At 42.6% G+C, this 13,212-nt stretch overlaps 1 protein-coding gene across 1 annotated transcript in view; it reads right to left on the reverse strand.

Moving 5' to 3' along the window:
- The window catches only part of MXRA5 (matrix remodeling associated 5), a 36,183-nt gene extending 23,178 nt beyond the window's left edge, over window positions 1-13,005 (reverse strand). Inside the window, exons 1-2 of the mRNA XM_073354198.1 lie at window positions 12,766-13,005; window positions 8,119-8,334 (exon numbers count right to left, since the gene is read on the reverse strand). Of these exons, the coding sequence (XP_073210299.1) occupies window positions 8,119-8,324 (206 nt within the window). The 5' untranslated portion in view covers window positions 8,325-8,334; window positions 12,766-13,005. The remainder of the gene's footprint in view (window positions 1-8,118; window positions 8,335-12,765) is intronic.
- Window positions 13,006-13,212: the final 207 nt, after the last annotated feature.

The following is a 13,212-nucleotide window of genomic DNA, read 5'->3' on the forward strand; positions in this document are numbered from 1 at the left end:
ATTTCTGACAGCATGGAAATTCTGTTTTCTGACCTGCTCAGCTGAGACTGAAAAAATCTTTCCACTGACTTCAGTTAATCTGGATCAAGTTCAAGACCTCTGTCTCAATTTTCTGTCCTCACTAGCATTTGCAGCAAATCCCAATTTTATAGTATCTGAAAATATAATTAACTCATAGTTTAGCCCTCCTTCCAGGTCAGATTAATAGAAATGCGAAGTAAAAGACAGCCAAGCACTGATGCTTGGAACCCTAGGTATATTTGCAGTTATGTTAAACCTTACAGTTACTTTACCTTTAGCAACAAATATTTGCTGCAGAAGAAACATATCAGAGACAGTTTCATTCTACGAGTCATAAAATATACACAAATTCTGAAATCCTCCTATTTTTACTGCATTAGAGCAATGCAAGAGAAAAGCATGCAAGTTGAAAGAATACAGCTGTAGTTTCAAATACTGTCTGTACCATGACTTAAAGTAATCAGCTATTTTTAAGATAAAATTCTTCATTGCACTACAGTGATTTCTATTTGTTACTTTAGGTGTCTGAGGGAATGAAGGGGAGAGGGGAGGAAATGTAGCAGCAAAATACTTGATCCTATAGGTAAAACTTCTAATGAAACAAAGGAGAATTGTGCCTGTACAAAGGCTGCAGGATATGGATGCAAGAAATGAAGGAACTGATCTTACTCCTGCTAACTTCACTGAGAGAAGGGGATGGGGCTCTAAAAGAAAAAGAATAGGTAGACCAATCACAGTTCTCAGTTCTGGAGAACTGATTTACACTCCATTCAGTCCCACCTTAGTCACAGCTATAAATCACAGAACAGGCTATAGGGTCTTATTTTAATTACTATTTGTTAAGGGCCAATGATGTGCTCATGGCTATACAAGTAAAAGCGTGGGTGGAGGGGAGGGAGAGGAGAGATGTATTACATCTAAAAGACAGAAACAGAGATAAGACAAAAACTGGGAAACCAAGAAATAGTGCTGGCTTGTATGTCTTTAAAATACATGGCGTGAAATCCTGATCCCACTGAAGTCAAAGAGAGTTTTGCCATTAATTTAAATAGGGCCAGGATTTTACCCATGCATCCTGCCTCTCACTCTTCTCATCTAAAAATGAAGAGGTTTTAAATGAGGTGAGGGTATAGGCCTGGAGCTTTGGGATTAGACCACATATGTAGGGCTTGTCTACATAGGCATTTTAAACAAGATCTAATCAAATTAATCTGTTTTGAAAGCATTTGCCTACATAAGATGCAACCCATCAGTGCACACTAACTCTGCGTTTATCGGGAACTCTGGAGTCCTCCTACAAAGTGGTTGACTTTGAATGTAATTAGTTCTGTCTTTTGTTTGTGTTCACACAATTGCTGTGCACCACTTTTTGCATATTGCCAACAGCTATTCTACAGTGCTTTGTAGGTCCACTGTTACTGTTCTTTCCATTTACTTGTGTGCTCTCCCAGCCTTGGTGTCAAGTTTCCAGGACGACCCTTCCCTTCCCTCCTTTAAAAGGTGGTGCAGAGGCAGATTTTGCCCATTTGCTCGTGGATCCTATGTGATACAATCACAATAGCATGTCAGAAGCCCCACAACATGCATTGCACAGCTGCCTGGAGCCATGCTGAGCCCCTGGATCTCATCGCCTTCTGGGGAGAAGCATCAATTTGGGAAGCTCTTGTGGCCACAGGAATAAGGACCTTTTTGTGGACATTGCAAAGCATATCTCTGTGAGGGATCATGACCAGTGCCAGATAAAGAACAAGCAGCTCAGGAGAAACTACACTGAAAGGAGGGATAAAAAGAGACATCTGGCAGGAGACATGTAACCTGTGCATTTTTTTGATGAACTGGAGAGGATTCTACACAGTGACAGCACAACCCATCCCAGAACTATTTGAGCTTGCTTCCTGCACTCCCTACCCTCTCAGTCTAGGATGGCTGGCTCAGCCCATCAGGGGATGAGCAGGAGAGGAGCTGCCCTCTATGTGGCAGGATCTTTGGGGGATTCAGGAACCTGAGGATGGTCAGATGGAAAGCTAGCCTAAGTCCTGCCCTGCTACAGTGGACCCTGATTCCTGCCCTGTATCAACTGATCCTGAGTCCCCACCAGAAACCCAGGCTGGGACCAAAGAGTCAGATCCCCCAGAGGGAATTTCAGCATGTAAGTACCTATCTTTACAATTTATTATTGATTATTGGTGGTGAATGTGAGCTAGGAGCCCCCCGCCTTCCTGCTACCCCCTTCTTTTACTGATTCAAAATGGTGCCTGTCAGCATGGCACAGTCACAAAATGTTCCCCATCCCCCACCTGCCTCTACCCCTCAGCAGATTTGACTACCAAAAGCATTCATTGTGCAAAAATTCAACTGTTTATTGAGACAGGGTTTACAGGAAAAGAAATGTGGTTAGTTTTCATAGTTTCCATGAGGTATGAGGGCAGATTGCATACCCAGTCAAGGCACAAACAATACTGATCCCTGATGAGGTACAAATGTCTTTTACCCTGCTGTCTAGCTGGCAATCATTGCAGGACCCTATTTAATTTTCTCTGCACTTTCCCCTTGTCTTCAGGGCAGATGTAGCAGAACTTAAGACTGAGAAATCGCTCCATTTTGTTTAGCACATTATAAGAAATAGCCAAACACCCATGACCCCGGGTATAGCTTGCAAGCCCCTTCCACTCCTGCAGAGCTTCTGGGGGAACAATCCTGGTGAATAACTTCACGGCAAATTACACACCAGCAACATCTGCTTTTCTGAGTAAGACCATTCTCAACTGCCTAGTCGCCTGCCTCAGCATAGTCAGCGACAGGAGGGACAGCCTCAAGGGGATGTAGAGGGGATTACTATCCAGCACCACTCCCCTGCATGCCTCTTTTTACTTTGTCTCTGATGCCACAGAAGCATTCCAGCGCACCAACAAAACTGCAAAAACAAACCTGTAACATAGCTCAAACCACCCAGCCTGACCCCTACCAGCAGATGAATGCAGCTACAGTAGACTGAAATCCAAATGCACTCTATGTTCTCTGAGCTTCCCCAAAGAGTGGAGGTAAAGTCACATGTACATACTTTTTAAAAAAAGAAGAAGATCATAACTTGCCTGGGATACAAGCAACTGTTTTTTTCCTTCCTGCTCCCGTAGCCACTGCACCTGCAACAGCCAGACCACCAATGACAGGGTCTGTACTGCTGACAGACTGGCCAGCCTGGGGGGAGGAGAAGGGAGGGAAGGAAGACTCTGAATGAGACATTTGCAGAACACATGGCAGAGTGAAAGGAAAATTAGGCTGGCTCAGAAGTGGAGGCTGTACACAAGGACCCAATGGGACAAATACATGCAGCTTTCCTAGGAGAGCCTGGCAGTAGCCAAGGACAGTGTCACAGTTGCCAGGGAAAGAGTGGCTGTGGCCAAAAACAGCATCACTATGGCGAAGAAGAGCATGGAAAAAGACAGAAGTGCAGAGGCAACTCATGGACGCTGTCCTGAGCCAGAATGCCCTCCTGCAAAACATGGTCATGCTAGGCCTCAGTCCCATAATTTGTGACTCAGCCATGTCCTTCTGCCCCTGGGCAATGCTGGCTATGGGGACCAGCAGCAACTCCTAACCTCTGAATCCCATCAGCAGTACTCCAAGCGGCTCCCATAAACCTTAGATTCAGCCTTTGGGCACCAAACCCACTTCACCTGAACTCTGGCTCTTTTGAACCTCGAGCACTCAACCCACAACTGATGAGGACAAGAAGAGCCAGAAACAAAGCGTATACATGTGCCTAACTTTATGCCCTTCACAAAACTGTAGCACTTTGAGTTTTGTTTATACTGCTGCAGTAATTAAAGGTTTGTATATAGTTGGTTATTTATGAAGTTTGGGAAATTAAATGTTTTTCCAGATACAAAGATATTATTATTCCGTTGTTTTCATTAAAACTTAACTATTGTTGTTTATTGTTATTTCATACTAAAACTGCTTACAATAAATCCAAGACTCTTGATTGCATTTAACACAAAAAATCCTTTAAATAAAGCTGAAATAATTCATAGGATTTTACAAGAGCACATAGGAATGTAGCACTTCAACCACCCACCCACAATCTGCATCCCCACACCCTCCATGGGCTAACATGTTCAGGCAGGAGGCTCAATATATGAACAATAGGCATCCCTGACAGCATGCCCCCAGCACGTTTGTGGAACTCTGTGGAACTCCCTGAGGTCTGCTCAAACCACAAAGCAAGTTTCCACGCCTCAGCCTCCCACCCATCAGTAAAGCTTCCTCTCTTGCTCTCATAAATATTGTGAAAAACACAACATGCTGTTAGAATGTTTTTTTCTGCTGTTTCCAACCTATTCCATAAACAGTCCTATCCGTCTTTCAAACAGCCAGATGCACACTCAACTACCATTCTGCAGTGAATAACCCGACAAACCTCCACACCGTTAATGGCCACCAAGCTCCTGGGACAAACAGTCCTTTCTCCATAGTTTAAACAGTACTGAGTTCTGAAAGACCTTAGTATCATGGACCCTCTCTGCAATTTTGTCTGAAGCCTGCCGCAGTGGTCCACCAGTCCTTGGAGCACTATGAAGAAATACCCCTTTCTGTTTGTACATTCTGTGCTCTGGAGGGTGGGGAATGATAGGCATATGAGTTCCATCAATTGCCCCAATACACTTTGGGAACCCCATGCATGCAAAGCCATCAATAATTTCCTGAGTGTTACTCAGTTTCATGACCTAATTAGACAGTACCTTATCAAAGCCATATGAGACCTTTAGGAGAATGGCCCCAACAGCTGATCTTCCTATGCCCAATTGGATGGCTACAGAGCAAGAACCTTCTGGGGTGGTCAGCTTCCAGATGGCAATAGTGACCCATTTTATATATATGTTGCTGAATATACTGTTGATATACTGTTGCTGAATCTCTGGAGTCAGGTCTCTACAGATCTCCAAAAAGGTAGCTCTCCCCATTTTGAAGTTCTCTAGCTATTGCTGGTCATCCTGGCTCTGCAGAACGATTCTCTTGCACCAATCCATGCTGGTTTCCCGAGCCCAGAGACAGCACTGATTGATGTGTAGGTGATCCAGAACCAGGCCTCTTGTTCCAACAGCTTGGCGTCTTCCTGTTCTTCCTCCTCCCTCCTGATGCCAGAGAAGCTGCTGCTACTGCTATCAAATATTGTCCTGGTCCTGCAGCTCATTGATATGACAGACAAAGTCTAATGCCGAATTTGTCCAGCTCTGAGAGCTGTAATACAGCCCAAGCAGCCTGCGCATATTCACATGTCACCATAGCAGCACAGAGCATTGTTGGGGCCATATGGCTAACAGGAATTTGAAAATGGCACAAATCAGCCCAGAAAGGAAGCACAGGGTAGAGACACTGGAAACGTGATTTTTTTTAAAAAAAAGAACTGAACCTATCTGACATCTCCAAATTCACAGCAAATATAATCCCAGAATGCAAGCTGCTCAGCAGTGGAGTAAAGGACCATGGGATATCCTTGGAGAACACTACACCCTCAGTTGGCAGCAAACTGCAGCTGTGTGTTCACTGATGTGAAATGAAAATGGAGCAGGCATTGTGTGTGCATGCTATTGGTGAAACTTGTGTACTGTGAGTTACCTGACCCGTATCAAAAAGCTTCAGATTAAACCCCTGTGTAGACACAACATTAGTGTTTTCATCCTAGTTCCCATCTATGCACAACAAAAAGCCTGCACACCATTGTCACTGAAAAACAGTAGTCCAGATAATCAGCTGGTCTAAATCAGCACAGCTATGCTAATTTCTGAAGGTCAGCTGAGGATTTGGCCCAAAAATCATAATTAATAACTAGAGCTGTGCTAATAACAGATTTTGCAGTTCACTGGCAATTCTTACTATTGAAAAAAATAGTTTCAAGTTTAATTTAAGGTTTTGTTTCAACAAAATCAAAACATGTCATTTTAATTTTGACCATTTTAACATGTTTTTATTGGATTTTTAAAAAATAAACTTAAAGAACTTTTTCAATGAAAATTACCGGTAATTTCAAGCTGAAAAAATCGAACCATTTTGTTCTGAAAATATCAAAACTAAATGTTTTGATTGTTTTACCGTTTTTTTCCCGACTGAAATAAATTGGCAAAAGTGACGGAAATTCACAAAATGAATTGGTGTAGCTGAATTTTCATTTTTCGCTGAAAATGTTTTAGCCAAAAACTTTCACCTAATTCTAAAAACAACAGCAATACACTTAGCATCATGATTTCAAATATGTGACTAAGACAGTCCAAAGATTAGTAGAACAAGATTACTGTAAATAAGGACTAAGACAGAACTGTTTATAAAAGCTTGAGTAATGATTGTCTTTACTATGTCTGGCTCATGAGAACTAAGTTCATTCACAAAATAAAGGGTAAACCAACCAAATAATAGAGAATCTCTCTCCTCCCTGTGGTAAAACCTGAAAGAGGGGCCTAAACCTGAACTCCTACTAAACCATTCTGACTGGGAGGTAAGATTTCCCCCCACCTAGTGCAGAATGGGCCATTTGTCTGGGGAAAGAAAGCTGGGAGTGCTGCCATGGAGATGTCCAATTCTCTATTCCTTTTCCAGATTAGGAGGCGAACCCCCCATATTGATGGTGCCCTCCATGAGCAGATCTTTAGGGCAAGACCTCCACACAGTTGTTATAGGTAGAACTAGTAATGATGTCTATAGGTAAGGTTGCTTAAAAATTTCCATCTAAAATGCTGTTCACATGCTTGCCAGACTTTAACTGTTTGGGCTGAAATTTTCCATGTCAGATGTTTGCCTCAGACTGAATTATTTTGTAAATTTTCAGTGGAAAAAATAATCAGTGAAATCATGTAATTAAAGATTGTATAATAATGCATATGCACAAGGGGGGAAATTAACCTTTCACAGGCAACCTTAAGTCTGGCACTTCCTAAATTTTAAGTGCTTGACTTTGCAACCATATTATTCTTTTAGCATAGATTTTTGGATATAATTTTATTTAATAATGACTCCTGTGAATGTTCAATAATTTTTGCATTTTCCAACCAAAGATTCACCAAAAGTTTTAGGGCCAACTGGAACAGTGCACACATGGCAGGACAGAATTCAACCTCTCTTCATTTCAGCTTGTTTGGCTACAGCTTTGAGACAACAACTCAAATGACTCCCTGGGGTACCATATCTGTTTAATGTAATTTAAGATTTATTTCCCATTTATTTGTGCATAAAATTTATTTTCTAAATGGGGCCCATTAAAAATTATAGTAATAGCAGATGGTCTGACATAATCACAGACCCGATCTGGGCCAACTCTATAGCCTTTTGCACCACTGGAGCAATGAAAAGGAGTAATAATGCTGTCCTAACTAGGCATCCCCTCTGTACTGTGGGAGTTATACATTATTCTGTGAGCAGTCCCATTGATTTCAGAATGGGCAGTGGAAAGACTAAACAAGCTACGAAACTATAATAGGATGCAGTATAAAAATAGGTCCTCTTCTAAAATGAATATTATTTGATGTACAGAATTAGTCTAAGATGGGAAGAGATCCTTTTTTTCCAACTTCAGTAGAGCAATTATATCAACATCCAAACTATCACTCATAAATTATAGACTTTTTCCGGTTTCTAGTATTGTTCTAAAGTTATTGTGCAAAACAGTTTACTACCAGTGCAGTTATCAATTTCCTATTGGGTGCAATATTTCTCTAAAATACGTCTTATTCCAGACATTCCTAATAAAATATAATCTCAGGTAAAATACTCATTTGTATAGACTTTAAAACATTGAATTTGTCTTACCAATGTTCATAAAATGCTATTAAAATATGTGTATAGCATTTAATAATAATTCCCATCACAATAAGTTTTGTTTGAAAAAAATGGGAACCGAACTTGGAAAATTAGGCTTGACCAAAACTTCCTTGTTACCAGTGACTCTGATGTCATTTTGAACTCAAGCAGTTATCAATAATCATCCACAATTGCAATTCTTCTCAGCAAGGATACATAACACTTTCATCTTGCAGCATGTGTGCTGAGCTATATAGGATTATACACAGAAAATGTAAAACACTTCAGTAAAATTGCAATACAAACCCCAAATTGATTCTTTCCACATGTTTAGAGATTCTTGCTGGCACTGCTGCCAAGGATCGAAATGTGCAGTGAACTTCAGTGGGAACGTAACAGGCACATGGGCGTGGACATGCAAAAGCGATTTGTGGAAGCCCCAGAGACACAATCAGCACCACGGATAGTGCCCCAAAATTTGCCCTCTTTCGCATCTTGTCAGTTGTCTTCATTTCGTTGTATCTGTTTTATTTGTAAAAGAAAATGTTTTTATCTTTGTAAACACACTTGTAGAGCATGATCACTTAAATGATGGCTTCTGTAGGAGCTACTTTTCTTTAGGCTTCCTGACTAAGCTATAGAATAGAGAAAATGTAAATAAAGAAAACTTTGTACAAATCTATTTCTATGCAATCTGATAGGCAATTTAGGCAAAAGTCTGTGAAATATGGTGCAAAAAGAGCTTTTCTTTCAAGCTATTCTTTGCTATTTCAAAATCAACTTTTCCCCTCATTTCTATTTTACCATAATTATACTAATTTTCTGTTTCTCTGTGGTAAAATATTGTATACTTTTGGTTTACACATATAACTTTTATGGGAGAAGGCATTCTCTAGTAGCTTAGGGCAGAGAACTAGGAGTCATTATATCTGGACTGTCATACTTTACCTCTCACTTGTTGTCTGATGTTGGTATGCAACATCATTTAAGCCAAAACTTTCAATGGGAGCTATGGATAATCAGGACTTCTAAAACCAAGCCACTTATTTAGAGGCCTAAACATGGAAGCTTAAGGAGGAAGCTTAAGCTCCCAAGTGTGAAAAGTTTGGCCTTAACATCTATAAAATTTAAGCCAACATTTTTAAAACTTGGACTTCAGAAGTTAAGCTGTTAAATTCATATTAAGGCACCTCAGTAACGATCCACATTTTACAAAGCTGCTCAGAACCTGCAGCTGTCATTGACTTTGAGGACTGAGCACTTTAGAAAACCAGATAATTTACTTGGGTGACTAATTATGGCTTGAAGAGACTAGCTTCAAGCAAACAAGTTGAAAAATTTAGTTCTAATTGTTAGACCTTTATGAAGATCTTTGAGTTCCTCAGATGAAAAGTGCCACATAAAGGCAACTTATTATTAATTTTGTTGTTATTGTTGTACAACCCAGTGTAACAATGAAGGACACTCATCCAAGTCTATGGTGGCTTGTGGATTTCAGCTATATTAAAAACTCATCCAGTATTGCCTACATCAAGATATTACCCTTAGTATAAAAGTCAAATTTCTTAAATCTCCAAACAATACGACTGCCATTTTCCTACCAACATCATATGCAAACCATTATAATTCAAAGAAGAGACCCATCAATCTGAAGAGGTTTCTCAAATGTCTGTGGTCAAGTTAATAAGACAGTTATTATTCTCAACAAAAACACTACATAACATGTGTAAGAACTATGCACTTATTCAGGTATTCTCTTAAGTGAAAGTTGTCATGTTAAAATACCTTACACATTTCATTTTCTTTTGAAGAGTACTAAACCTCCATTTTCTTTCATATAATTCTTGCAGGAGTCAAGCAGAAGTTACAACAACAGGAGGACTTGCTAAGCAAGGTCAAGAATTAAACTTCTAAGTGGGAAATTATAGATTGCATTTTTTTCTCCATTTAAGAAAATAAAATGAATAACAATCATGCAAAATGCTCACAAATTGAAACTGTTAAATTTGGAAAAATATTCACCTAATATTTACTAACTTGCAAGAAAATTTATTCCCCTTTCAGTGCAGTACAAAAATCCCTCTCTTTTTAAGCATTCTAAATATTATTTAGCCCAATAACACAAAAACATTTGAAATTTTTGAAAAGAGATAAATCAGAGTCTTCATAATATATTTTATCAATAGAAAGGGATCAGTTTGTTAAATTTAGGGAACTCAAGGAAATGTCCTACAAGAGGCACTGCTCGTTTGGCAAGATCTCTTTGGAGGCCTTGATAGATACGTCAAGATGTAGATTTGGGACAGAAAGGACAAAACCACCACCACCACCAACAAAAAGGAGAACCTAAGGCCCAGATCTCCATGGGGTATTTAAACACCTAAGTCCCATTAAGAGTCTAAATAACTTTAAGTTACTAAAAGCAAAAAGTTTAAACTGATATAGGATTCATTTCTTTAAGAGGAGTTACATTTACTGTAACCTCAGTTTCATGATTCATTTCTGATGTTTTCATCATTAACCATAATTTCTGTAACTAATAATGATATTTAACTTTTCAGTTATTCCCCAAACATTCATTGAATCTTACAACACTCCTGTTAACTAGAGAAGCATTCTTCTCATTTTGCAGATGATTAGCTGACTTCTCCAACATCACAGAATAAGTCAGTGGGAGAGTAAATAATGGAACCCGAGGAGTTCTGACTTCTAGTCCCCAGCAGTAATCACTAGACCAGTGTTTCTCAGACTGTGGAAGAGCCCAAACCCCTGTAGAGGCAGGTGTAAATAAGGAGCAATTACCTTTTTCTCTCCACAAGGAGCTGCTGCCACATACCATGAGAGAAAACAGAAGGACTGGAAACACAAGTGCGTGTGGTGTTGCCAGCCACCACTAGGAGTCATTAATCATAGAATATCAGGGTTGGAAGGGATCTCAGGAGGTCATCCTCAAAGCAGGACCAATCCTCAACAAATCATCCCAGCCAGGGCTTTGTCAAGCCTGACCTTAAAAACATCTAAGGAAGGAGATTCTACCACCTCCCTAGCTAGCCCATACCAGTGCTTCACCTCCCGCCTAGTGAAAAAGTTGTTCCTAATATCCAACCTAAACCTCCCCCACTGCAACTTGAGACCATTACTTCTTGTTCTGCCATCTGGTTTCACTGAGAACAGTCTAGATCCATCCTCTTTGGAAACCCCTTTCAGGGAAATTGAGAATTTCCCTGAAATGGGAATCTGAGAATGGGAGCAGAGAGAATAGAACCAGGTAGGTTTGCCAGCATGTCAAGTGGACCAAGGAATGAGGCAGGTGGCCATTATGTGTAGGGAAGGAGGCAATCAAATAGCTAGGAATTGTGTGCAGGGGAACAGGCTACTGAGCAGTATATTTAGGGGAGCTGGGAACCAGGCAGCTGAGTGAGCAGTGTATGCAGGATAGAAGGGAACTGGACAGCATGGGCACAGGAGAAGAGAATCAGGGGGCAACACACATATTCACAGGAGGGGGCTGCATGGGTGTGTTGCAGATGGAAGAAGGATTGAGACTGCACATACAGAGGGAGAGAAGAATCAAACACCTATAGAGTTCACCTATAGAGAAGCATATACCAGGAAAACAGAGAGACAGAACATGTGGGAGGGGAGTGGAAATCAACAACAACAACAACAAAAAAGTGTGATTTCCACCCCCCAAAAAGAGGACAAGACATTGTCACAATCAACACAATTAAATATGCAGTTGCCACAGGAACATTGCACGATCATGAGTGGCACGGTGAGGGGAAGGGGCCCATGGTACAAAGCATTTAAGACACCACCGCCCCCCAGAGCGCACACACAATCAGCAGAGCAAGGTAAGAGCAGCTCGGAGAGCAAAGGGTGCAGTTTGGGATGCGGGGGGAAGAGATGCGGAAAGCCCCTGGCCAGCTCCACTTGGAATTCTTTCCAGAACGGCCCACACTCGCAGGGTTTAAGGCCCCACCTCCTGCCAGGGCTGGCTCTACTCCCCACAAGCATGGCTCCGTGCAGGCGTACTTTGGCTCAGGTCTGAGGTAGCAGGTCCCTCGCTCCTCTGATGGCACACACCAGAGGGACGTTTTCAACTGTTCATAGCGGAGTGAGAACCAACGGGCCTCAGTCTCCCCAACAGGGGCACGAGGTGGCCCCTCTCCCGAAACTGCACTGGGGGGCACTGACAATGCCCAGGTATGAGTGACAGCATCACTGGGGAGCTGAGTGGCTGACTGGGGGGGGGGGGCGCAGCTGGGTGCAGGGGCAGTGGGGACCCCCCCCTGTAACAAAGTGAGCTGAGAGCGACGCAGCCTCCTGGCGCGGCTCTCCGCCGACACCGCTGCGACGTCACCGGGAGCTCCGCCGGGGCAAGGACTGCAAAAGCCCGAAGCCAGTATCTGGCCTCTCACGGTGGCCTCAGGTTTCCGTCACCGAGGGCTTGTTTCAGCAGCACGATTTGCTGGAGCTGCTGCGCCAGGAATCTCAGAAAGCCTGGGGGTGGGAGGCTTCCCTTCTTAGCCTATTTCAGGGCAGATGCTTCCCATTAGGGAAGAATTCCCCTAATTCACCGAGGCCGACTGGAAGGGAGTCCATTCCCTACACAGCCAGGCAGTGAGCACCGAACAAACAGAGAGAAATAAAACAAGGCCCTATTGCATGGAGGTGACACCCACCCACCCCAGCTGCATTCAGGCAGCATTTCACCTTTACAGCCTGAGGCTTCCAAGCAGCCCAGGGAAGGAAAGCGCCACATCCAAAGTGGCTGAAGTGGCGTGAGTTTGTTTGAGTTAATCAGACACTTTTCCAACTCTTACCTCCCCCCCCCACACCCCGAGGGGCTCCTCTGCAAGGGCACACATTGCCCTTAAAATGCAACGAACAGCACGCAGCCACGCGACCAGGGCCAGACAGCGAAAAGGCATTTGCTGCAACAGCCATTACCTGCACTGCCCTTTGGTATCACAAAACTCCGGCGGCCGCAGCGCCCATCGCTGCCAGGGGCCAGAAGCTCGTCTAAGGTATGCCCAGGAATGTGGCTGTTTCCGACACTGCGTGCTCCGGCTGTGTGTCTGTCATTGAGTGGCACCCCGGGCTCCAAAAGTTCATCCCAGCCCAAACAAACGTGGCTCAGCCCCGGGCTATAATTCCTTATGCCTTCGCATTGCCCGCCATCCAGGTTGGGGAGTCATGGCTCCAAAAAAAAAAAAAAAAAAAAAAAAAGAATTAGCCCTCGAAATCCATCCACCTTTTGTTATTGTTAAAGACAACAAATCCCGAGATCACTGCTTTCAAAGCAAACGGACCATGCAGGCAGCTTGCAGCATTTCCCGGCACCACAGCTCTTTCCCTCCAGGCACTTCGGGGAGAGCGCAAAGCAGTTCGCCAGCT

Source organism: Lepidochelys kempii, chromosome 1, assembly GCF_965140265.1.
Source record: "Lepidochelys kempii isolate rLepKem1 chromosome 1, rLepKem1.hap2, whole genome shotgun sequence".
Taxonomy (NCBI): domain Eukaryota; kingdom Metazoa; phylum Chordata; order Testudines; family Cheloniidae; genus Lepidochelys; species Lepidochelys kempii.